The sequence below is a fragment of the Cheilinus undulatus genome, linkage group 23, assembly GCF_018320785.1.
Source record: "Cheilinus undulatus linkage group 23, ASM1832078v1, whole genome shotgun sequence".
NCBI classification, from domain to species: domain Eukaryota; kingdom Metazoa; phylum Chordata; class Actinopteri; order Labriformes; family Labridae; genus Cheilinus; species Cheilinus undulatus.
In genome coordinates this window covers 33,866,208-33,892,772 of record NC_054887.1, presented here as the reverse complement: position 1 = coordinate 33,892,772, position 26,565 = coordinate 33,866,208, and the positions used below count along the sequence as shown (strand labels likewise).

Here is a 26,565-nt window from a genome sequence, read left to right as displayed (position 1 = left end):
GGATTGTGGGTAATGCAGTTCTTTATAAAGCAGGTTTTCCTCCAGATGGGGCCCACTCGTGGAGCATACTGTCACTGAAACTCAGGCAGCTCCTGCTAGGTCTACTTCGTGACTTACAGATCCACTATGGAGAAAACAAACAGGATTTTAACATCCAGATCCACTCTCTTTAGCTTGAGTGTTGACTACAAGGACTCCTCTGCTGAACTGGGACATCTCAGTTGAAAAAGAAAGCAAAAATCCTTCAAATTCAGGGTAAAATGCATAGTGAATCTTTTTATTTGCATAGCATTTGTCCTTGTTGACAACAGAAGCTAAATATAATCCATCTCCATTCCTCATGTAGCGACTAAGGGAAACAGAAATAAATCAAGCGGCTCAGACAGCAGCGATACTTGTCAGATTGAGAGGATGGATGTGAGACAAGCGAGACGAGGAGTTACTGTCAGTGTTTGGAGGCTGCAGATATTACAGGAGGAAGTGAAGCGAGCATAAACGTACACAATAAAACACAACAACATGGCTGCTCCATCACCTTTATTCTAACATCACGACCCACATCACCCTCCTCTTAAACCACTCATGGTTGGAGCATCCCTGCTTGTTTTACTATTATGAACATGCAAATCTGACTGAGCTTTAATTCTCTTATTTTGTTTCTGCACAGAGCCAGCTCCCCTCCAGGAGTCATTAAAGTTTAATCTTTTCTCTTCATGTACCACGGGTGTATTTTAATGTAGATGTAAATGCAATCTCCAGACACAAAAACATAATGAGAGTGGCTGGCGTTGTACTTTAACATGGCTTTATTATTACGCCTTTATTTAGAGAGAGTGTATTTGCTGTAAATAAACACCACCATTCATGAGGGTTGTAAGGTTGGTGGAGAGGGAAATCTGCAGAGATAGAGGAGCCAAAAATACAGAAAAAAGTTCTTAAAACCTTCGATTAAAGACGGGAGCTCTTCCTCTATGAATACTTCATTTTATTCAACGTGATTTCGCATGTTTATGGCATGTCTCATCCTAGATATGTGGCAGTGGAGACAAGTGAACATGTACCTTTACAGGCGACCTCAGCATGCATTGGTGGTTTTATCATCAGGCAGTGGTAGGCAGGTACCAGGGATAAAGTCAGTAGATGTCAAGCATCAAGTTTGAGGTATAAATGACTGAAAAGACCAAGATGTGCAAACAGTGCCCGTCTGTGCTGGCCTATTTCTGCAGCAGTGGTAGCTGCTGAGTTCATCAGTTTGGAGTTTAATTCCTTTGGTTTGAGCCAAAGTGCACTCCGTCTGATTTTTACTGTTTCTTTAAATCTGAGGGACATTTTCACTTTAAGAGCAACCCAGCAAGCTGGTTTGTTGACAGCCAGTAAACACTCATGATGAATTGCCAACGACGCACGCCATTTAGCCCATCACCACAGCATGGCGAATTCTGAGATATTTCCAGGTGAATTTTGGCCCAACAGTGAATCTACAGCAGACATCTCTTATATCTGGGTTATCAGTGGAAACGAAAGAGAAAGCACACTCCCTCCGTAGACTTTACTTCACAGTTTATCGATTTACAACGGTAAAAAAGGTTAGGAAATGCTGGGTTAGAGGATTGGTACACATTTCAGTTTTAAAACAATTTTACTTAAGAATTCTGTATGCTTAATGTCAAATTACAAAATAGGATTAGGCCATAGACTTTTTATTATTATTTTGAAATATTGAAGAGTGCAGATTTCCAAGATTTGAATAAATCATGTTTCTGTGACTAAAGTAAAAACTGAGGGAAATGTGATTTTGAGCTAAAAAAAAATTAAATTAATTTTTTTTAAGTGAAATGAAATCAGAATTAAGATTTTTTTTCCTCAGACATGATCCAATTTTTTTCTCTCAGAATTCAGATAGTTTTTCAGAATTTTGACTTTTCCCCAAATTGTGAAAGTAAAAAAATCTGAGCAAAACCTAAATTCTGAAAGAAAGTCAACAATAAAAGAAAAACTCAGTGTTCTGACTTAATCTCAAAACTCTAAAAAATGTTCTTTATTTATCTGAATTTCGGAAGTGAATGTCAAAAGTCTGAGGAAAAAATCTTAATTCAGATTTTTCTTTCCCTAAGAATTTAGAACTTTTGCTAAAATAGTATTTTTCCCTCTGAATTCTGTTTAGTTATATTTAAAAAAAAAAAAAAAAAAAAAACTTAACCAAATTTTGTTGTTGCCAAAATGTTAAGGAAAAATCCCAAATTCTGTGAAGTCAGAGCTTTTTCTTCCCCCTAAAATTCTGACTTTTTCTACAAAATTCTGTTTTAATTTTATCAAAATTCTGATGAAATGTCAAAAGAATTTTTTTGGGAAAACAGATTTCTGAGAAAAGAATGTAAATTTCAAGAAAAACTTTACCTCTAAAATTTTGAGAAAAGGAAGTGAAATTTCTTTGGTAAAAATTAAGAATTCTGAGATTTAAGTCAGAATTTTGAGAAAGGTCAGATTTCTGAGATCAGAGTCAGATTTCACAAAGAAAAAATCTTAATACTAACTTTTGTGATTGAAAGGAAAAAACCTCAAAGTTTTGGGGAAAGGTAAAAATTCTGTGTAAAACATTCAGAATTCTGAATCTGAGCTCAGGATTTCGACTTTTCTTTCCCAATATTCTCATTTTTGTGTTTAGAATTCTGAATAAAAGAAAATCTGAGAAAACAAAACTGAATTTTGAGAAAAGAAAAACCCAGTTTCTCACCATTTATATATATTTTTTTATTTAGATTGAAAGTCAAGGTTCCATTTTTTTTTTATTCAGAATTCTGTTTTTTTCATTAACTTTGAAACTCCAAATTCTGATAAAAGTTAGAGAAAAACTGAGAAAAACAATCATAATTTCAGGAAAAGAAAGTAAAACGTTTTCAACAGTCTGAAAAGCATTTTCATCTTGGTTCATAATTAAAAATGAAAGCCAAAATTTTGAAATTCCAGAATATGGAATTTTATTTCAGAATTGGGCAGAATGTCAGACTTCTGTTAAAAAAAAAAAAAGAGGGGGGGGGGCAAATGCTGAAAATACAGAATTCTGCAATGTTAAGAAAAAAAATGTCAGTTTTGAGAATGTGAAAATTCTAAACTAATTTAGAATTCTGAGATTAAAGTCTGACTTCTTTGAAAATAATGAATGTTTTTCATAGAATTTACTGTGTTTATTTTTGTCCAGTGGCCCTAATCTAACCAAATATTAAGGGGGCCAGTAGTCTTTACTGTCTTTGGGTTTTCTTTTTCTACACTTTTCACTGAATGCCGTCTCTCTCCCCGTCCCCCCAGGCTTCGTCAGCTACGACAATCCCGTGTCGGCACAGGCAGCCATCCAGGCCATGAACGGCTTCCAGATCGGCATGAAGCGGCTGAAGGTGCAGCTGAAGCGCTCCAAGAACGACAGCAAACCGTACTGATCTTAGCACTAGGGTCTATCTGCTCCCCCTGTTAGCACTGCTAGGGTAAGTCCCCCCCCCTCCAACCACCGACGAAAAACGACAGAAAAAAAGCAAACCGAGCCACGACGTCTCTACACAGGGACTCTGGGGGGAGGGAAGGGAGGGATGTGGGAGGGACGGGGGAGACGACCTACAACCACCCTGAGGGAGACACACGCCTTTTTTTTCTATTTTTACTGCTTTTTTTTTTGGAGATTTTTATGTTCGCTTATTTATTTTCTTTTACGCACATGAACGCTTCCATTACCGCCATTACTTTGTGCAATTTTTTTCTGACAATGGAAGGAAGTAGCGATCTCTGATCGAGTTTATTTATATGTTTTTGAGGACTAGCTACCGTCAGAGCCGAGGTAAAGACAAAGGAGCCATAAGAGTTTTTATTTCTTTTTTTTTTTTCTCTCGTCATGACGCTGAGGCCCGGCGAAGGTTTGGCTTTTTTTTTTTCACATGCATGCAGATATGCACATCGGTCTTTTGAGCTCCGCGGTGTTGGTTGCAGGCCGCCGCTGCTTCTCCAAAAACCCCTCTACGCCTGCCGGCAACCCGGGAGCAAAGGCTGCAAAACATGAGTGGCCTCTTTACATTCTAGCGTTTAGCGGCGATGCCAGCCCGCCGTTACCGTTTCAGTCCACCGCCGCAAGAAGACAAAAAACACACACACTCCAGCTACGTCTTATTATTTATGTGAAAATATAAAAAGATTTTTTATTTCTCAGAAGAAAAAGTAATCACGTTTCTGGGTCAGATCACATTGGTCTTTGACGTGAAAGGGATCTTACAGCATGTAGAGCATTTTTCAAAACAACAACCAGAATTTGATGAAGGCTATAATAATAATAATTCTACTAATAAAGAAAAGAGTTTATGGTTTTAAGGTGGAAACTGAAAATACTTGATGTTTGTTGAAAGATTTAAAAAATAATTCAAAGTACAGAGAGCCACAGGCCTGTAAATTTTATTTGTAAAAAAAGCAGTTCTATTTTTATACAACATTTTTACTGCCTCAGATGAAAAAAGGATTTTATTTATTGCCTATCGTTAAGTTATTGGACTCCTATAAAGTATTCAGCATCATTCAAGTAGACCCTTTGTGGAGAAGTCTCGTGGAAATTGGGTTCTCCGGTGTTTATTTTCTTGTTTTGTTTTGTTTTTTTTTTTCTAAGTGCAGAAACCAATCACTACGCACCTCCGCCGCCATTTTGACCCCCCCTTCCTCTTCCCCCGTCATCTGTGTCATCTACTCCTTCACTGCACACATCGCTCTGTGCTGTTCATCCATCTTTCCTTTTTTACTTCCTCTCACCATCCGTAGTGGGACTACTTTTTGTCAAATTTCTGCCTTTTTCCTCGCGTTTAAAGACTTTATGTTTGAGGCCGCGTTTACACGATGATTTCAGCTGGAAACTGTGAACGTTTGTGGCCAAGACGAACATGCCTGTTGCAGTTCCAGTCAGTATCCTGGCATGGACACTTGAGCATTTTCATTTGGATCCTCGTGCTCTGAAGTTGCTTCAAATGTCTGTAAGAACAAATGAATATACTTAAACGTACTGCATGCTAACAGTTCAGAAGTTGTTCCACCATGCGTAAAAGCCCATCATGTCTGCATCATGTGACTTAATCGTTTTGTTTTTTTTTGGTCCATGCTTCATTGGAGTAGCCGGCAGCAAGTTGGCATGACTGATAGCCCACAAATAAAATTCAGCAACATTAGAAACGTGTTACAAAATCGCAGACGAACAATTAGCTGGTTTTCGTCTATGCCAATTGTTGGTCGGCGAATTGCACTATTGAAAAGTCAGCAGGTTTAAATAATATTCTGCAATTCAATATGACCAGCCTGCTCCGGTTTCATACTTAAAAAGTACACATCCAGGGACTTCTACAAAAATGAAAGCTTTGACTTTCAAACAAACTCAATGTGACGTTGCATCTGCTCCAGGTTAGTCCGAGAGCTGCAATGCTTTTTGGTGCAGTTTAGTACCAGCGTCCCCCAATTTCATGCTTAAAATTCTCAAGAATCTAGTAAATATCTGGGGATTTCTTGCAGACTTACCTTCGATTTACATACACAGCGTGCACGCCGCCCACCGAAGTGCAGCGGGTTTGCTCTGACCGAATGCAAGCAACCTCGCCCACTGGAAGTGAGTCTAGAGTGCAGCGCTGCGGTATGCAGTCCTAATCAGCAGGAAGAGATCATGGGAGAACTGCGAGTTCACGCAGGAATAGTATGTCAACAGCAGACTATTTTACCTTATCATTCTTTCCAGTATAAGGCCATGATATTATTGCTTCCTCCACTGAGTGAGTACATTAGGAAGTTAAAAGGTTCATGTTTGCTTAAAGGATCTGTGGTTTTATGCAAAACTCTTTGGCTAATTATCCCCAAAAGTTAACTTTTCCCTGTCAGTGGCGTCGTTGTAGCTCTGTGACCCACTGACCTCTGGGTGACCCTTTGCTCTTGCGGCAGGATGAGACATAATGTTGATAAAGTGATGATTTACGATCAGGAGTCCGTGCATTGTGTTTTATTTTGAAAATACCGGATGTTTCACGCTTGTGACTTCCATGGTTGGCGCGTTATGAATGACAGTGAATTTATGAGGTTTGGCAGCGGCCGGTGCTGAAAATAGACCTGCCGCATATCTGAAACAAGGCAGAGCAGAGTGGCGCTCCAGGCCCGCGCTGCTGCTAGTCTGGAGCGCCAGCTATGAAAATGCTCTGATAGACTAGAGAGGGAGCAAAGCGTCTGCAGTACGATTCACTGGCGTTCTGTGGCGCACACACTGTATATGGAAATTGGGAGTAAGATTCAGAGCAAACAGCATAAAGGACGTAACGTCATATGATATGGATAGTGGTAAAGAATGTTGATTGGTTTCATTATTAAGTCACACCACCAACTACTGGCTGCAGATTTGTACATGGAGATTGCTGACTTCTGGAAACATACGTGTCCAAACAGCATGCTACGTCCTTTAACATGCTGGAACATGTACCACATACTTAGCTAACAACTAGCATGCAATTCCACCATACTTTAAGCTGGTTGCGCTTCACTTGACTTCATTGTTCAAGTATTTTAGGTCCAACCCTCATTGGTGAAGCTAGCTCAACCAGCAGTGCATTCGTGGTATTCAACAGTTAAAAACCGTTTTTTTTTTTTTCTTACGGCTCTTGTTGGCTGGGGAAGTGTGAATTGCACATTTAAAAGTTGAAGGGTTGCATATTTGGGAATTTTAGTATGACAGGCGTGCTCCTGTGTCATGGTCAAAGTTCTGGCCAATCAGGAAACAACAGGGGTATTTCCTTGAGCTTTGACTCAGGAACATACTCAATGTGATGTCACATTTAGTTTCCATGTAGACGCATGCACTTTGGAATAAAGGCTTGTGTGCATGCATGTGTTGGTTACATTGCCAACTGCTGGTCTGGCATGGGTACTACTGTAGGGTAGCTATAAAAGCAATGTTATCGGGAAAAGTAGGGGTCCAAAACAGCAAATATGCTTCCACCTACTCAAACATACTGCATACTAAGCTAATGTAAAGTTGTTCTAATACTTCTGAACTAAATAATTTGTGTTCATGAGTTTAGAAGTTTCCCACATGCACACTCAAAAACATCCAAGAATTCATACTGGTATCTTACGTGAAACCAAAACGGACATGTTTTTTTGAACCAGGCTGTGAACATTTATTCCTGAGGCTGCCGCTTAGATTTTAGTTGTCGTTACAGATTGAGTGACTGGATATTTCTAATCAAACGGTCGTTGTCTGAACGCGGTACATTTTTGAAATCAGTTCCGTTTTCAGTGTCTCATTTTCGTGTAAACGTGGCCTTGTGTGTTTCCGTTTTTTGTTTGTTCGTCGCCCCCCAACATCTCCAAAGATTAAAAAAAATAAAGGACCCCAACCCTGTTGAAATGAGGATTTTCTCCCAAATCACGACATCCATCTGGGATCTGATGGATTACGCTTTGGGTGCTCTCTGTTTTTTGTGACTGAATGATTGAATGTGAATGTTGTTTCTTGTTATTATGAACCTATAACATCTGAAAAATCTAAGCTAAAAATTAGCCAATGAACTCAGTGAGTGGTGTTGCTGTTCTGCATTGTTGTTGTTTGTTTGTTGTTGTTGTTTGTTGTTGTTTCTCTTGATTTTTTACACAAAAAAAAAAAATGCTGTAGTGGTGTGGTGCTCTCTGGCTCTCTGTGTGTAACTCTCTCCTCTCCCGTTTTTTCTTTCCCCCTTTTAGAACAACCTCATCTCCATGCCTGTTAGCTCATCGTTTGCCTAGCATGTCTCCGTGGCGTCTCAAAAAAACACACAAAAACTTTTAAAAAACCCCAAGTGTCATCGTCCTCCCCGTCATTGTTTTTTCTGATGTCTTTTCCGAGCTCACCTGATCATAACGTGGCCCTCCTCCTCCTCCTTCTCCGCTGCCTACTGACTTTTTGACATTTTTTTGGATTTTTTTTGTTTTTGCTTTTTTTATTTTTTAAGTTGTTTCTTTTTTTGCATGTGACCTCATTTGGATCTGGGAGGGTTTTCAGGGAGGCGATATACAAATGGGGGTGGGTTTGGGTGAGAGAAAATGAATCAATGTGAAAAAGATATAAAGCTGCATTCATATAAAGAAAAAAGACTGAGATTTTTATGGAAACATGTTCCTTTTTTGAAGAAAAAAACAACAACCTGTGGCAAAGTGATTTCCATTCAGTATGTTTTCTTGCATTTTTTCCTTCTTCTTTCTGTTTTCTTTTCTTCTTCATTTAAAGTAAACTTGAAAGTTCACCACAGGAATTGGCGCGACATCTTGCTTCTGGCGCCGACGACGACAAAAACAAACAAAAAAAAGGCGCCCGGTCCAGAAGCAGTCCGCGCCAGTTTCTCTGCGAAATAAGACTACTTCCAAACAGTTTTGAGTCAAAAACTGTCTGATCAATATTAGACTCTCTCTCAGAGCTCTCCAATGGTTTTTACATTTTTCAGGCAGTGTAAAGTTTTTTGATAAGGCCATTTTAAGTGGCTCTGTTTCTCATTCAAAGTCTATATATAGAACCACTTTTTTCTAGAGTAGTTTAAAGGTAAAAATAAAAAAAGACATTTGCCCAGTTTGGGTGGGAGAAATGCTACCTACTTGTGTCACCTTTTGCTGAACTGACTCACAGATAGACAATCCGTGGTTTAAATGCACATGATGAAATGACCTATATTTTCTACTGTTTAAATGTATAGAGGAAAAAAAAAACGATTACTTGTAACCTGCGTTAACGTCGGTGCTTCTCGTGAGTTTAGTTGTGGTTTCATCACAAGTCTAACGGTCTTAAATGTTCTCATGTTTTTCAAGAGAAGACTAAAAAATCGGTTTACTTGAACAATAGACAAAGCCTTTCATATTACTATAACCGAGTGCTGCAGTAATGAGTCCTAAAACCCGGGTAAAGTTAGTATTTAGCATTTCCTGTTCCGTCGACTTAAAGCCTACGGGGTTTTTGGACAGGTTTTCATTTGGATGCCTGAACTAAGATCTATGGTGAACACAAGATTGTTTAATTTTGGGAGGTTTTGCCTTTTATTTTGAAGGGACATCTGAAGAGAGACAGGAAATACAGGGAAAAACATTCACTGAACATATGCCAGGAACCGGATTCCCCCATCTGCTACGGCAACTGAGCTTTACCGGCTCCCAGATCGAGAAATTTAACCTTCTTTTCTACAACATACAATTGACATCTAAGACACCCCACTTGCAGCTCACTTTTAAAATTATTTTGTCCAGTCTTTTCTGCAGGACTGTGGAAAGAATCCGAGTGAAGCTACATGCAACAGAACCACAAGTCTACTAGTTCCCAACAAGAGGCTAACTCGGACTATAAGGGTTGTTGGGTTGCTTGCCATCATGCCAAAAATACAAGCTTATCTAGCAGAAAAACAACAAACATGTTGCACCTGGCTTTCAATAGGATGTGGTTTATGGTGTGCAACACTGTTTAAAACGGCACCATGCATTCAGTGCTGTGACATGACTTTGGCATGTCCAATAGGTGAAAAGATCTATATTTGCAAAAGAGAGAGGGTAAAGTCTTAATATATAGAATGAAGACTGCATTGGCTTGAGTTCAACTCTTCCCAGAATGCTGTCAAAATACTTCCTACTCAACCATAATCAGACCTTGAAGCAGTCGTTGCTTGGTCTTGCCCTGGTGCCAGAGCTCGCCAAAAATATCTACTTTTACCTGCTGTGCAAATTGCACCAATAAAGGATGGGACTTGTAATAATGTGCACCCTCCTTTGTTCTGTTTGCAGCACAAACTGGATCTTACCTGAACTCCCCTTGGAATAAAGGTTTTCTAGACAAGGTTAGAGCAAGGTAATACAAGTTGGAAGCTTGGTGGTGTTGAAGTTTGTTGACTGTGGTGTGGTTCTCATCAGCTCTTCACTTTCAGTGAATGTGTTCCCGTGTAGAATTACCAAAGTGTTGCTCATTTCTAAAGATTATCTTAATGGGCAAAACGTGCAAGTTCCAACCTTTGCTGCTATCCTCATCCTTAGTAGAGGGAATGCCAAAGCTTTCCAAATTAAGCGTACAAATATCTACTTTTACTGTCACTCACCCTAGAAACTTCCCGGCTATTGTTTTGTTGCCTTGCACACTGTGCCAGTGAAGGATTGGGCATGCACTTGTGTGTGCTACTTCACTGCTCTTTGCATGGTTCAACCTGCATCCTATCTCAAAGCCCCCGCAGGAGAACATTAACCTAGGAGAGGCAAGCTTGAGGAAATGAGAGCTGGAAGCTTAGTGGTGAAGCTTGAGGCATCCATTGTTTTTACATCTAAAGAAGTGGAAGTATTTCTCATTTGTTTAGATTATATTGATGGACTAATGTGCAAGTGTCAAACTTCTTTGCTGCTCCCCTTGTTCTCCTAAGGCTTTCCAAAATATATGACAAAAAAAGTCTACTTTACTGCCACTATTACGAACAAGCTAGCCAATGACGTTCAGCTTGTACTTGGATATGCACCACTCCTGCTCTTTGCATGGTGCAAACTGCATCCCATCTGAAAGCTTTTTACAAAGAAAGTGCTTTCTAGAAGAGGCCAGGCTGAGGAAGTGAACGTTGGAAGGCTTGTGGTGAAGTTGAAGTTCGTCGAAAATAGCTGTTTGTACTTATAATTATGACCAGATTTGTGAAGATTATCTTGATGGACAAAACATGCGAGTGTCCACTGTCTTTGCTGAAGAATTGCCAAGGTTTTCCAACATAATACAACAAAAAATATCCATGGTAACTACAAACAGCCCAAGCTACTTCCTGACTATTGTTCCATTTCAAACCAATGCCAATTAGAGATAGGACTTTCACTTGTGTGCACCCTACTTCTTTGCTCTTTGCACGGTGCAAACCACATCCTACCTGAAAGCCCCTTACATAAGAGTCTTTCCTAGAGATTAGGCAACAAAGGTAGAAGCGTCTTTCGTTGATTGCGTCCAAGTGATGAAAGTATGACTTACTTGCAAAGATTATATTGTCTTTGCTGAAGAAATGCTAAAGCTCTCCAAAATAATACAACCCAAAATATTTATTGTGACTGCAACTCTCCCAAGCTATTTCCCTGCTTTTGTTTTGGTTGCTTTGCAAATTGTACCATTGAAAGACTGGACTTGCACTTGTGTGCACACTGCCCTTTGCATGGTGCAAACCACATCCTGCCTTGCAAAGAAAGTAAAAAGGCTGAAGTCATTCGAGAGTCGTGAAGTTCATTTATAGACTTGAATAAGCTTTTTTTTTGGGGGGGGGGGTTGCATTTATGCTTCGAAATAGTGAAAGTATTGTTAATTTGCAGAGATTATCTTGAAAGTCTGAAAGTGTGCAAGTGTCAAGCTTCTTTCCTGAAGGTATGCAAAGGCTTTCCAAAATAATACAACAAAAAATAATACTAAGCTACTTCCAGGCTTGTGTTTTTGGTTGCCTTGCAAATTGCACCATTGAAGGACTGGACTTGCACTTGCATGCATACTGCCCTTTGCATGGTGCAGACCACATCCTGTCTGAAAGCACCTCTCAAATTCTGATTATCTTAACAAGGAAAATGCAAACATGTCGAACTTTACACCACAGCGCTTATTTTCAGGAATAATCCAAAAACACATAGGAAAACCCCTGTGAGCTTTTTGCCGTCAGAACCAGCGCTATGCTAACGTCCGGGTTGGCCTACAAAAATCCGTCATCTCTGCAGCACTCCATAGTTAATTTGTTGTTTTATTTGATTTATTTTCTTCTTTTTTTAAGGAGTCCCTATTTGCTAAATTTGTTGTTGTTTAATTAGCTATATAAAATTCCTAAAAATATATATAAATATAAATATATCTATATATATATAATGTCAGCTTGTGAAGCATCAATGTCATTATTATTTTATTTCTCTCGTGGGAAACAATATTTAGATGTGTTTTGTTGTTCAGCAAAATGTCTTATAACGAAAAAAAGACAAGATCAGTGGAGTTTAGTGCCAAATTCTGAAGGTACTTCCTGCCTAGCGCGTCAGTGTATTTCTTGTGAAATTATTTGATAACATGGGTATTTTATTATAAGTGTTTTGTATGGATCCCTCATATTTAAAGTATAGATTTAAAAAAGAGTTTGTTAACTTGCTATTCTGTGGTCTTGTTGCCTGAAAAATGTCATGTTTGCTTTTTTTCTTTGTAAAGATGTAAAAATAAGAAAACGAAAAAAAAGTGCCCATGTGTCATATATAAATATCTATATACACGCACACACGGACACAGACAGTCACATATTCTCGTGCAGACCTCACAGTTTTTACTTTCTTGTTGTGCATGAGAGCCCCTGAGCGTGAAAAGCCTCTGCAGCAAACCGCCACCTACCTACCGGCCCGCCACCGCCCAGCGTGCACACACACACTTTAAAAGCAGATATTTTTAGCCATTGTACAGCCGTTTTACTCATCAAAGCCTTACCACAAATCTTTGCACTCCTCACACAAACACAGACATCAGGCTTCAGCGTCTATTGTTCTGATTGTTTTCCTCGTACGCCGTCGCGCTCCTCAGCTAGGTAAAAATTGAGGTGATAGTCATACGCGAAGCCTTATTTCTCCAAAATCCTCTTATCCCTTTTTGTTGAGTCGTAGCCGGCGCCGTTTGTCTCAGACAGGCGAGAGGATCATTACTTTTTGTGTATCACCTCAGACGAGCGTGCTTTTCTTTCATGATGTAAGCACAGGGCAAGACTCGCTCGTTCATTCGAGGGGAATTTTAAAAAAGCACAGAAAAGAAGAGGCGGGACGGTCCCGAAGCAAGTTTTATCCTTTGATTTTTCCCTGTGGTTGTAAGACTTCTCCATGTGTGAGTCTTATATGTGGGCCAAAATCATGTTTAGATGCCAAAGTGTGTTGATGACATTCTCATAGTCGAGCCGTTTACATGGCACAGTGTTGTCAAGTCTATTCAACTGCCCCCTAAACCCCCTCCCTGAAAGCCTAGTTTACGCTCTGCAAAAAAATAAAAATATAAATAAAAAGGCAGCATTATTTTCTACAGAAGCTCACCAGTCGCCTTAAACAGGGAGCGTTGTACCAGTATTATCAGAGACGATGTTGTCAGTGAACGATGTGCCACGTCCAGGTTCACTTCAGTGTACAGTTAAACCTCCCATCTGTCCAAGTCTGGGTTTCGCCATTTTGTCCGGAGCAGAGAGAATCTGAAATGGCCGTTTTTTTTTATCCTCGCAGCGTGGAAGGAAGGAAGAAGGAGAGAAAACGAGGCTCCTCTGTCTGCTTGTTGTCTCCCAGGCTAACCCGGGTTATTAGAAACAGGGCTATGTGGAGAGACGTCTTATTGGAATAGCGGCTGGGGAAATAAAGCACTCGTTGGCTGCAGAGGAAAGGGTCACGTCCGCAGCTCCACACAGGCAAAACAACAGCCGCAGCCGAGATGAAGGCAATACAGCTTTCATTAAAGACCAAACCAATACCAAACTTTACAAACAGATCTCATGGAGGGAGGCGAGCAGACTTTTCTTTTTAATAAAATGCAGTATAAATACGAGCAGTGCCACAAACAGCCATAACTACCTGTACGAAAGCTGGACGACCAGAGGCCCAGTCCTAATCGGTGTTCATGGACCAGTTTTCAGACCAGCGTGCGTGTTCTGTTGAAATCTCTGAGACTACGATTGCACATTTAACATCGTCACCTCTCCCGCACAATTTCATAGTCCATGTGGAAGTTTCGTAAAAGTGTGCTGTTTGAGTCGAGGCCGAGCAGACTGTTTTTACGGCGGGATCGCCAAACGCAGCACCGTGGTCGGTGGCGATATTCACCACAGTACGACTCTGAAGGTCGTCTAGCTTCTTTTTGTTGAAGTAGTCATAGGGTAAGGAGGAAGCATCCACCTGTGGTGGTGGAGGCTGATACACGATAAGTGCGCTGGTTTGGCTTTATATTAGCATTCTGAACATGTATACCTTACTGTTGTAGTCACATAATTACAATATGAGCAGTAGTTATGCCGCCATCAAAGTAAGGTTAGGACCAACCAGGGTTTGTTTTTAAATGACATTTGGTTTAGTTTTCAATAAGTACCTACTGAACTGTGCAGAACTTTTAGACATGTTTGAGCCAAAAATTCAGACTGGAAAAAGAGGGAAACGGGCAGGTTAGCCACCTGAGGGTACCACTGAGCAGGAAGTGGGATTGACACAATCCCAGTGGTGTTAGAGATGTCCTTGCATACCACCAGGCGCATTGGGAAAATAAACGGTTGCAAAAATATCTAAGTCCACACCTTTAGGGTGGAGTAAGGCATATTACTAGAAGTAAAAAGGCCTGGACAACACACGTCAAAGAGCTTTACCTCGGCCATCAAGCTTCATCTTAACCGTGTAGCTTGACCTTGGCCGTCGAGCTTGACCTTGGCTGCCCTTCCATTCTCCAATGGTCCTGTTATGAATCCTCAGTGGCCTACATGCCTTAAACTTATGCACATGGCAATAGGTAGCTTGCTAAGGTATGTACATAACCTAATTAGACACAAAACTTTTTTTTTTTTTTTTACACTTCAACAGTAAGATAAGTTCCTATTGTTGATTTTTTTTTGAATGGTAAAGATTGGCTTTGTCTTTTGAACATTTAAGTAACTTAATAAGCTCAATACAACCTGTAGTCGCACAACTGTGTTGGTGGTTTGCTAACAAACGTGGTTAAATACTGATGAACTGTTGGTTTTAGGAAAAAGATGGGGTTGGCTTTCAGTGTGCATTTTTATACATTATCTAACCATGTTTATTGGGTGAAAAACCCAATGGAGTCATACAAAGTGTTGTTTCGCAACCAACAGCATAAGATACATAGGTAATTCAGTACTTACTCAAACCCAAACCGCCAGCTCCTCCCTTAGACTAACCAATCAGGTTCAGGCTAAATAAAACCAAGTAGTTGTGGCGTAAACATACATTACACCTACATTCAAATACTGATATGTGAATAGTTTGGGGGTCTATGAACCTTTCTGAGGTTCCCTTGCTGACATGGAAAGCCGACACTAATGTTCCTTGTGTCTTTCATTAACAGGAAAGCGCTTTGTTTTAGGTAAAAGTAGATCTGACGACCGAGGGCTACCTATGCAGTCACATTTTGAAGCTACAGACCAATCTGCTGCGTTTGGCAAATTCAGAGTGAGAACACCTTAAATGGCCGTCTGCTCGGCTCGACTTTTTTAACGTCCCAAAAAGTATGTCGTAAATTGCCAAATCTCACCGGGTTGCACACAGCCTGACGTTGCACAGTCCGGTGCGAAACATCTCTGTCTTTGTTTCAATGTCGAAGCACAAAAGGGGTCGTAGAGACAGCGGTTGCGTCGACGCGGCTCACCTCAGGGGCTGTCATGGTCGATGCTTGTTGTAATCTATCTTGTCACTGTTCACTTCTCTGTTCTCCTTCTTTCTTAATTATCTTAAGTGCTATTTATCAAACAATGAAATCTGAAAGGACAAAAAAAATGAACTTGTCGTTTCTTTGCATTATGGCTTATGTCAAAGTTTTTGAGGAAAAATGTTTTGTGTGTTCTCTTTCCGTGCCGTAAAAAAAGAGCTTGTTGTCTGTAGAAATTATTCAATTTTTTCTTTTATTGTTTTTTGGTTTCTTTTAACTTCTCAAAAAGGTTTTCAGTAGTTTATTGTCTTGAGAGAAGCCAAAGTCAATGCATTTCAGTGGATCCTGTAAGCGTGATGTATGTTTGTTTGACAACACTTCGAAATCTGTCACTGGATGGGATTTAAAAGTACAAAAAATGCAGGCTTTCCTATTTCTACAACTGATTGTACTTATGCATTTTGTACCAGTGGAATTTTTTATACTGGAGATTAAAGGATACAACAAAAAAATCTTAGAAAAAAAGCTGTCTGGCCTGGTGGTGTGGCCTGACCATGACTGGTCCCCGAGTATGATTTCTAGCTGGCATCAAGAAAGTTGGCTTTTGATATCAGATTTTCTAGAAGATCTTTGGCTTTATTTCTTTCACTTCTTTTTCCTCACTTGAGTGTTGTTCTTTCTTTCTACCTTTCTTTCGTTATTTATGTTTTTTGACGGTGCCGTCCCACTGAATTCGTCCAGGATGTGTAGAGACGTACTTTTCGGCTTCGCCCACCAACACTGCTCTCTAGCTTTATCGAACTGAGGAGTCTTTTCAACAAAAATGCACTCTGCAGTGAATTTCCTGAACAAACATTTTTGTTTCATTGATGAATTTCTTAAAAGTGGCATCATCTTCTTCCATTGAAAAGCACAGAAAAATTCAGGTACTTGGTTTCGTAAGGTAGTCTTTATACATGGTTATGTTTAAGAGTGATGATGCCTTTTCAAGTCACTTGCAAATCGTTCTGTACAGTGGTGCAAATTCCAAAAAAATACAGGCAACTAGGCTTGTTTCTTTGGAAAGTTGCCCAAATATCATCAGTTGCAGGCTCTATTTTTGGGACTTCTTTGGGCTCTAATTTACCATTGCCACTTCCACCATTTAGCTCCCTGTATGTACACTCAAAGGTGAAGGTCAAAGTGGAATTTATGCATTGTCTTTAGTCAATATTTGCTTGGTTGACAATCCAAAAAACGAAACCCCACGACAAAGAATATGAGAAAGAGAGCAAGTTAAAAGAGTGTCTTCTAGCAGAAGCAATGTGCAGATTTATTTAGTATGAAATTCTTGTACACAATATTGATTGATTTCCTCAATTTGGCGAACAGACATTGGATTTACTGTCAAAACAAGCCAGAGTTACGTGTGTCAGACATTCCCTAATGTTGACTTTTCTTTGTTGGAAACTTCAGGGGAAGTTCTGGAACTGGCCAGTTCCACCCACTATCCCAAAAGTTGCCAACTACTGCCTATTGTTTGGCTCAAATTGAAGGGAAAGCCCACAACATCCCTGGCTTCACCAACATTCTGTGGATGATGTCATTCTTCATGGTGACATCATCCATCCATTTTCCATCCATTTTCTATACGGCTTATTCCGTTACGGATTGTGGGGGGGCTGGAGCCTATCCCAGCTGTCATCGGGCGAAAGGCGGGGTACACCCTGGAAACCCTGGACTGGTCGCCAAGCAATCGCAGGGCTGACATATAGAAACAAACAACCAGGCATGGGGTAGGGGCATGCTCACATTCACACCGATGGACAATTTAGAGTCAGTATGTTTTTTGGTGGTGGGAGACAGAGTACCCAGAGGGAACCCACGCGTGCACGGGGAGAACATGCAAACTCCACACAGACCCTGACCCGGAAGCGAACCAGTGACCTTGCTGTGAGGCAACAGTGCTAACCACTGCTCCATCGTGCCACCCATGGTGACATTGTGCTTGGCATTATCCAAACCGACCACTAATCAGCCTTCTTACGAGTAGAATGTTCTCAAGCAATCCACAGCTTTCCCAGTCTTTTCTTGAAGACATCAAATTTGTTGTGTTTCTTAAGCCGCAATGCTCTTCCCACAGACGTTATCACATAATAGATACAGTTCTTGTTGAAAAGACTCCTCGTTTCATAAAAACACAGCGGAGGTTGGCGTAGTGAGGCAGCCGTCTCTACGTGGCGTGGACGGATTCAGTGAGGCTGCCTGTCGGAAAAACGAAGGGTAGGTGAGTGTGAGATCTTTCATTTTTTTTGCTTTTGAACTAGTTCTAGCAGTTTGTCTATACACAGCGGTAAGTTTCATTTGACTTCTGTATTGTGCCGTCTACACGATAAGACAATTATAGAAAAAGAAGGAATAGAAATATTTAGTCACCTTCAGTGGATTAATGTATTAGTTTAATAAAGAGATCGACTAATTAGAACTTTTTGCTTTTAGCTGTTTAGATTTTTCCGGTTTCTCTGTCCTTCTCTGTGAACTAACTGTGTAGCTGAAGCAGTCAGAATTATTTTTGTAAACGTATGTTCTTGTGTGATGCAGTTTTTTGCTTCTGTCTCCTATATTAAACCATTTTTCCTAATACTTGTCTCTCTCTGTGTTGTTATGTTCCAGTGGCTGTCTGATGTTGTACCGTTTCTCAACCTCTCCCTGCCATTTTCTCTCTCTCTCTCTCTCTCTTCCTCTCTCTTTCATAGTCCTGCTCATTCTCTCCTTTCCCCCTCGTGTTCACATTTTTTGTTTTAAACATAGTAAAGTTGACTCCATCTCAAGTGACAACTCACTATGCTGTCTTTCTCACTAAACATAGTAAATATACATCAGACTGTTTGTATGTATATTACTGTGTAGCCCAAGTCGATGCGTGACAGTCAAACAAGTCAGCGCCAAAAAATGGTCAGCCTTGAAAACCCCATAATTTACATCGGAATATTTTCCTAACTAAAAAGCATGTATGTTTTTTAAAGTTAAAGGAATACTTCCATGTTTTGGGAAATACGATATCTTGCCTGCCTTTTAAATTGAATGTTATTCTGGGAAACTTTGTCCAAAAAATGGTTGAAGCTTGGTGATCTCAATAAATCCTAGCTAGCTTGGAAACTGAAATCAAGTGCACCTTATGCTGAGGTCAGACTCCACAGCCTTTTTTTTTTTCCATTATGATGGTAGACATGATGATGTTGACACGCCAAGAATTCAAGGGAGTTGTTCGTCATTCGCTTCACCATTTGGTTTGTTTACATTCGTGACTTTTGCATGTGCAAAGACTCTGCTATCATCAGTCAAAGACACACAACAAATTTTAAAAAGAAGACTTAAACTGGCTAGACTAGACGGTCAGATAAGTTGCCGTCCCAGATATGGCTTCGATTGTCATCCAGACTACATGGGATGTTACGATTGACTTTTAATGCCGATGGAAACCAGAAACCCTTCAACTGAAGGCCTGGACTATGATATTCGTTTATAACGTGTAGTCTGACCTTGGCATTTGGTCTCAAGCTTTTTGACTTTCTTACATCAAAATAAGCCATTTAGTTTGTGCTGAATGAGATCCTGGGAGTTCTTGATACCCCAGGTGACCCAGTTTAAACAAAATGTAATGTTCATTTATACTAGATAATAAAAGAGAGAACTTTATTTAACTTTAATGATTTTTTGGGAAATAAGCTCATTTGACTGCTCTTTGTGAGATTAAAGTAGTTAAGTTTGGTGTGAAGATTACCTATAACCAGGCTAGCTTGCCTACTAAAAGCAAGGACATAATAGGTAGATAGCAGGTTATTCATTTAAAGTGATGTTGGAACTGAGTGACGCACTGGCTTTTACAGTACGCTATCTGGAAAGCTATTAATGACAGCCAAGTGAATTCTAGGAAAATGCCACCAGACCAGTTAGTAAATTACAGTAGCTGGCATGCAAATTTTATAACAGGCTAGCTTTTTTAAGATAATACTTAATAAGATAAAACCACTTAACCACTTGTTAACTACTGTAGCTTGCAAGCTTACCACAACAACAAGCTGGCTTGGTAGGAGCATACAAAGTCCCATAGCTAGGCAGCCAGGAGCTAGTATTCTAGTTTCTCAGTATGCCAGGTATCCAACTTGCTATTGCTACGTTCCATTTTTTTTTTTTTTTTTTGGAGGTCAAATGTCAGAGATGGGGATGATGTCACACCCCAGTTTAATGTGTTCCAGTTGCTACAAACTTGTAGCTCAGGGTACTGAAGTTGCTCCGAGTCAGAATTCCGAGTTCTTGGCGCATTATTGATGGTGTGTACTACGAATTTCCAAGTTCCAAGATCAAATGGAATGCACAATATTAAAAGGCTAGCTTGAAAGCAGCATATTAGCTGGCCAGCTGATGAATTATGGGAACATTTTTGTTTAGCCATTAGGAGAATGCTTAGCTAGTTAGTAAACTACTCCAGCTGGCCAGCTAACCGCTTAAATCTAGCTAGTTAGCGAGCTAGCATGCTAGCTGGCCAGTTGGTAAACAGCTGTGTGGCCACCCGATCTATCCCGTAAACCCAATTTGTACCGCACATTGTACCATGCATCTACATCCAGTTGGCAGCCTATCGAAGCTAGGTTAGGTTTAGCATTTTAATTGTTCATTAGATTTAGGGGTAGCTAATCGGGGTAGGTTTATGCTTTAATTAATTAGCTTCCTGGGGTTAGGTTTAGCATTTATATTCCACTGGTTAGGGTTAGAATTAATTTATGTAGATGCAGATGTAGATGCATGTTTGCACATGTGCAGTACATATCAGGTTTCTGGGACAAATCAGGTAGCGACAAGCTGTAGCTTGTCACCAAAGAGACAAGCTAGTTGGTAGTTAGCTGTACACTACTGTAGCTGGCAAGGTAATGATCTAATAATAGGCTAGATGCTAACAGCATATTAGCTGTGTAGTTGGTGAATTATGGTAGCTGACAGGGTAGTATACTTGTTTAGCCATGAGGAGAATGCTTCACTAGTTAGTAAATACTGTCGCTGGTAATCCAACCAGAGTAACTTCCTGCCAAGCCAGGAGTTTAAAAGCTAGGTAGTTGATACTAATGTAGGTTACAGTCTGATAGCAGGCTAGTTAGCATGTTTGATGGCCAGTTGGTTAAATATGGTCGTTCACAAGCTAACAAGCTACAGTATAATATGATGCCTAGCATGAAGCATACGCACTAGTTGGTTGATAAACTACTGAAGCTGACAGGATATTTTTATTACAGGCTAGTTACTGAGGTATAAAATGCTAGCTGGTCAGTTGGTAAACCATGGTTTCTCACAAGTTAACAACAAAAACAAGCTTACTAACTAGATGATAATCTACTGAAGATGAGAGTGTAACATTCCTACAATGGGCTACATTCCTACAATTAATATTTAGCTAGTTGGTAAACAACTGTGACTGGCAACCTAACCACATAGAAACAGCAAAATAGCTAGGAGCATGCTAGGTAGACAGCAAGTTACAAACAGCCTACCTGTTGAGCTGGGAGCATACTACCTGGCTAGTTGATAAGCTACTTTAGTTAGCTGGGTAAAAATCTAATTGCAGGCTATTTCTAAGTAGCATGCTAGCTGGCCAGTTCATAATTTATGTTAACCAGAAAAAGTGTTACTGGTTAGTTAGTGAACCACTATAGCTGTCAAGCTAACCACATAGAAACAAGTAAATAAGCTAGAAACATTCTTTGTAGCCAGTTGGTGTGCTACTGTTGCTGGTTAGCACCAAAAGTAATGAGCTGCTGAGCTAGGAGCATGCTAGCTACCTGGTTGCTTGACACGCTAACACTAGCTGGGTTTCCATTACAGTTTATCGCAAGGTAAAAGCGATATTTCTTAAATTTCGATTAAGTACAATTGCGCTTTGAATGTGTTTCCATTTAAGGGAGTTTTGAGCTTGGGCCTTGCAATTCTTGTAAAATCTCATCTTGCGTGAATCCGCTGCAGGGAAGCTTGACGCTCAAAACATGTTGCGTGTTGGTACGGTTTTGGTTACATCTACAGCGGTTGCCTTGATGATTTTGAACAAAAGACGAAGGCAATGGATGATAGTTCAGAGGTAAAGTCCGTATGCATGGCAAAAGCCACGCATAAGGGTAGAAGTATGATGTTAGGAAAAGTTTCATCTCTTCTTCTGTCCACACGTACCGCGCCATGTTGTCTCGGAGTGACTGGTCATGTGACACCGTCACGTCTCGTGACTTGTAAATGCAGAAAAAATGTTTCCATTACAGTTTTGCGATATATTTCTATATCGAAACGCCTGAAACCATGAAAGCGTAAAAACTTTCTAGCAATATTTTAGGGTTTTTCTAAATTCAGGTGTTTCCATTACCAGTTTTTTATTGCACTATTTTGATTTTGCGCATTTCCAAGTGTAATGGAGGCCCAGCTAGTGTCAGAGTAGGCTAGTTAGTTAGGAGCATGCTAGCTAGCCAATTGCCAAGCTATGAGTGGTCGCAAGCTAGCCAGCTACAATAATAAGGTGTCAAGGAGCACTGTGGCTAGCTGGTTGGCAAACTACTTTAGCCAGCAGGCAAATGATATAACAACAAACTAGTCCAGATTTGGCTTACACTAAAAGCTAGCTATGATTCACCAAACTTCATCCATTTTTACTGCAGGCAATCTAGTTTTTTTGTGCTTGCAAACCATGTTATAAGTTTGTTTTAGTCATAAAATTAGCTTAATTAAAGTGTCGAGGTCAGTTTTCTTGAATTGGACGTGTATTTTGCAACAAATGTTGCTGATTCTAGCAACATTTTGGTACATTATATTACTTTCATTCATATATATATATATATATATATATATATATATATATATATATATATATATATACAGATTTTAAATTCTTAGATTTCAGGATATTTTTTTCTTTTTTAAACCAGTTTAGAAATGCTAGCTTTTAAATATCTGCTATTATTAGGGCTGTCGCGATACACCAATATTGATGATAATCGTGATATTAAAAAATAAAATTTCAATACCGTGTTAAAAATGTGCATACCATAATATCGTGTAAATGATCCAGTGCCACTTGAACACAGTTTGGAAACAGAAAAAGAAAAATATGCCAGGGATTGTTCAGTAGACATTGGATTATTCCAAAGTTATTAGTTGTCATTCTTCAGTTGCACACAAATGCTCTGTCCCCTGCTATCAACAAATGATTTCGTTTCAGTTAATATGGTAGTTATAGCAGATGTTGCACCTTGTGGATTTTCTGTTTATCAGTTCATTGGGTTACCTTTTAACTAGCTATCGAGTGTAATTACACTTTTTATATGCAGTTGTACAGTTACTGTTTTCATATTGTCTCAGTCCCTCCTTAGACAGGTATTTTGACTGTAATTCATCTGCCAAAAGAGAGAACACAACATAAATAAAGTTAAAGATAAATTTGATTGATTGTCCCATTGTCATTTAAATTTTTATTGATATCGTCGTAATATTGTTATCGTGACATTTTTTGCCCACGATAATCGTGAAGTGAAAATCTGATATCGTGACAGCCCTAGCTATTCAGCTTAGTTCGTACTGGAACAAGTCTGTTTAAATTCAGGGAAACTAAACCATATTTAACCCCTGCGAATTAAACCTATAAGGGGTCCCGACCCCCGCTGTCCTCCTTCCTGTGCTGTCCGCTGTCCTGGGCGAGGCGTGTCCACTGTATGTCCACTCTGTGTCCGATCCACTCCCGTATACTGTCTCACCGTCACAACTGCATCCCCAGTAGAGAGAGAGGAAAGAGAAGTCAAAGGTCCAAGTTGTCACCTTTCATTCACGGGTATTAAAGATGGTTTTACATGGAGTGAATAAAAAGTTCACACCTTCAAGGTTAAAAAAATGATTTTATTAGAGATGAGGTGTTTAAAATAGGAAGATCTCAAAGACACTGGCTGGTTTTGAGGAAATAATAAAGATTTTCAATACTGTTTTGATAAATCTGCAGATTCCCTCAAGTTAAACCAAAGCTGCAACCTTCAAAGCTCGATATTTTTCATTTTTATAACGTGCTACTACAAATATCCACTCCTGTGTACATTCTGTAGTCCTGGGCACATTATGGCATCGCTCCCTTTCATCACTGCACCAGTCCACCAAGTCTGTTATTAAATATTGATTGTAAGGGTTCAGGCAAGGCATACAATAAACTGCCCTCAGTCTGTGGATCGTACCCATGGATAAATAATATTAAAGCTCTATTATTGTCCATGTGAGGCCTTCAATTCAAGAGCAGGTCTGCAGCTGAGGATTTTCTGCTGGTTTTTTTTTTCCTCTTCTGCCTTTAAAGAGATGTTTAAAATATGAAAGCAGCCAGGAGGGGAAGGTTTATTATGAAGCCATGCTTGTTCGAATCACACTTAAAGTAACCTTAAAAGATTTTGGGGTCTGACTGTGGAAAAGGAGAGCGTTTGAAGATGACTACTTCATCCGACGACGCCCAGGAGGCTACGACATCCAAGGTAAGGTCCAAGGTAAAGAACAAATTCAACAAACCTGGACTTCTTTCTGAAGGCCAAGCTCGCCAACGGCAGCACTTAGTTTCTTTCGATTTGTCCGTTTTTTTAGTCTAAAGAATTCAAGGTTGCTGAAAACTTTATCCTTCTCAGAGCTGAACAGCCTTTGAAACAGTATTTAGGCCATGAAGTGCTGCATTATGGGAAGATTTTATTCACTTAAAATGTGGAATGAATAAGACACAACAGAGAAGGCTGAAGAGAGGGAATATATTTTTCTCTGCAGTCCTGGGTTTAAATGACTAATATAAAACAGCATATCATACCTGCAGCATAATTAACATAACTTTAAAGTTTGATCTGAATTTAGAGACATGAAATAAGTGAGAAATACTCACGAGCACTGGGGGAAATGGCGAAGATGAAACAACGATTTTGGAAACGTGAAAAGTTTACGCAACTTTTGGACTTAAATAAATGGACATATGTTTAACATCTGAAAGCCATTAAAAGTGAAAATGTTTGTCACTTTGTGCTCAAATGTCAAAGATTTGGACCCTAACTGATCACCAGTACTACAGCCCCAATTCCAAAAAAGTTGAAACACTGTGCAAAATGTAAATGAAAACAGAAGTCAATGATTTTCAAATCTCAATAACCCATGTTTTATTCACAATAGAACAGAAACATCATAGCAGATGTTAAAGGGGCTCTATGCAAGATTTAGAAAAATATCAGTGTAGCGACACTGACGGCCATTAGGCGCTAGTCCACGACGGCGCCCTCCTTACTCATGAATGAGCCTCCGGTTTATCAGCTGATACACACGCAGACCAAGGTGATTTACCGGCATCATTTATACAGAGGAGGTAAGTAAAGTAACACTTAAAAATTCCACAAACTAAAAATGAAAATGAATGAAGTGTATTTGAACTTCTAGTGGGAGCACGGCACAAAATTAAATATTGGTTCATATGAGGCGATTAAAAAAGGACGATATTTTCACGACTGTTTCTATGAATGAACAACTTCGCTACTTAGTGCAGCATTGACCAATTTTATTCTTTTTATGTGTGTAATGTGTAATGTGTATTGAATGGGACGCGTTCTAGAGCAGAAGCAACAGGGCAAACATTTGTTGGCTCTGACAATGGAGCCTCAATCGTGGATATCAGATAGCTGACAATATGTGCTGAAGATATTTTACCAACTAAGTATCAAAAAATAAACTCAGTAAGTTGAGTCCAGTGCCAGGAAGCAAGAAAAAGATGCAGTATTATCTGGAAAACACTAAATGAGCAACATGACATTCTCATTGTTTGGATAGCATCTTAATAAGCAAGCTAACATGATGTAGCATATGGTTTATACAACATAAAACACTACATTTTATTTCATGGTCCAGAGTGATGCCTTACCTTTTCACCAGAAAGACGGCCATCTCTGGATCGGTATTTATCCTGAGCGTAGCTCCCTCCATTTCTCAAATGCTCCACCGATATTTATCCTTGATTTCCCCCTGCGTCGGTCACACTCCCTTTTAACTTGACGGGCTTCATCAAATAAAACTGTCTTAGTTTTTTTATGTTTTCGCGGCGTTTGTGTGGGTGTTTGGGCTGAGCTAGCCAGTCGTTTACCTGTGGAAGCAGCCTTCTCCATTCAACACGCCGTGGTCAGGTATAAACAGAGCAAGGGGGTGCACGCGTTACGTAGTACCCAACGTCACTTCCGTTGAGATTTCGCGGAAAATTCGGCCCGAATTCTTCACAGAGAAATGACTCCACAGGCTTATACAGGCAAACAAGGAAGACATAAAGAGCCTCATTCTTCACATCGGGATAAAGTGTGCACCATTATATACTCAAAAGCGGGAAGTTTTAAAGCAAAAATCTCACATAGAGCCCCTTTAAACAAAAAAATTTTACCATTTCATGAAAATATTAACTCATTTAAACCTTAAAACAGTTGGGACAGGGCCAAGCTTACCTTTGTATAGCATCCCCTCTTCTTTTAACAACAGTCTTTAAACATCTGGGTCCTCTTTTCCTTCTCTGATGCTCCAAATGGTTTCTACTGGAGAAAGGTCTGGAATGGAGGCAGACCAGTTCAGGACCTGGACTCTTCTCCAGTGAAGCCATGTTGTTGTGATGGATGTGGTCTGTGGTTTAGCATGGTCTTGCTGACAGAGATGTTGTGTGGATGGGAGCATATGTTGCTCTAAAAGCTCTCTCTCCCTTCTTTCCAGCATTGATGGTTCCTTTCCAGATGATAGAGCTGCAATGCAACCCCATACCATCAGAGATGCAGGCTTTAGACCTGAGCCAGGAGAACAAGCTGGATGCTTCCTCGCCTCTTTAGTCCACAGGACACGGTGTCTGTGGTTTCCTTTGACCACAGAACAGTTTTCCATGTTTCCTCAGTCCATGTTAAATGAGCTTTGGTCCAGAGAAGACACCGGTGTTTCTGGATCCTGTTCACATCTGGCTTCTTCTCTTCATGATCCAGCTTTAACTGTCATTGGTGGATGGCACGGCCAACTGTGTTGACAGACGATGATTTCTGGAATGTTCCTGAGCCCATGCAGTGATTTCACTACAGAATCATGCCTGTTTTTAATGCAGTGGCCCCTGAGGGCCCCTTCAGTTTGTCTCTTGCACACAGAGATTTCTCCAGATTCTC

The 26,565-nt window shown here is 39.9% G+C and overlaps 1 protein-coding gene across 9 annotated transcripts in view; it reads left to right on the top strand.

Annotated features, from left to right (window-relative positions):
- celf2 (cugbp, Elav-like family member 2) overlaps nucleotides 1–17,153 on the top strand; it is a 435,899-nt gene extending 418,746 nt beyond the window's left edge. For all 9 annotated transcript variants that reach the window (XM_041780689.1, XM_041780688.1, XM_041780686.1 and 6 more), the window contains 2 exons: nucleotides 3,307–3,479; nucleotides 7,735–17,153. In XM_041780689.1, coding sequence (XP_041636623.1) covers nucleotides 3,307–3,434 — 128 coding nt within the window. In that variant the 3' untranslated portion in view covers nucleotides 3,435–3,479; nucleotides 7,735–17,153. The remainder of the gene's footprint in view (nucleotides 1–3,306; nucleotides 3,480–7,734) is intronic.
- Nucleotides 17,154–26,565: the final 9,412 nt, after the last annotated feature.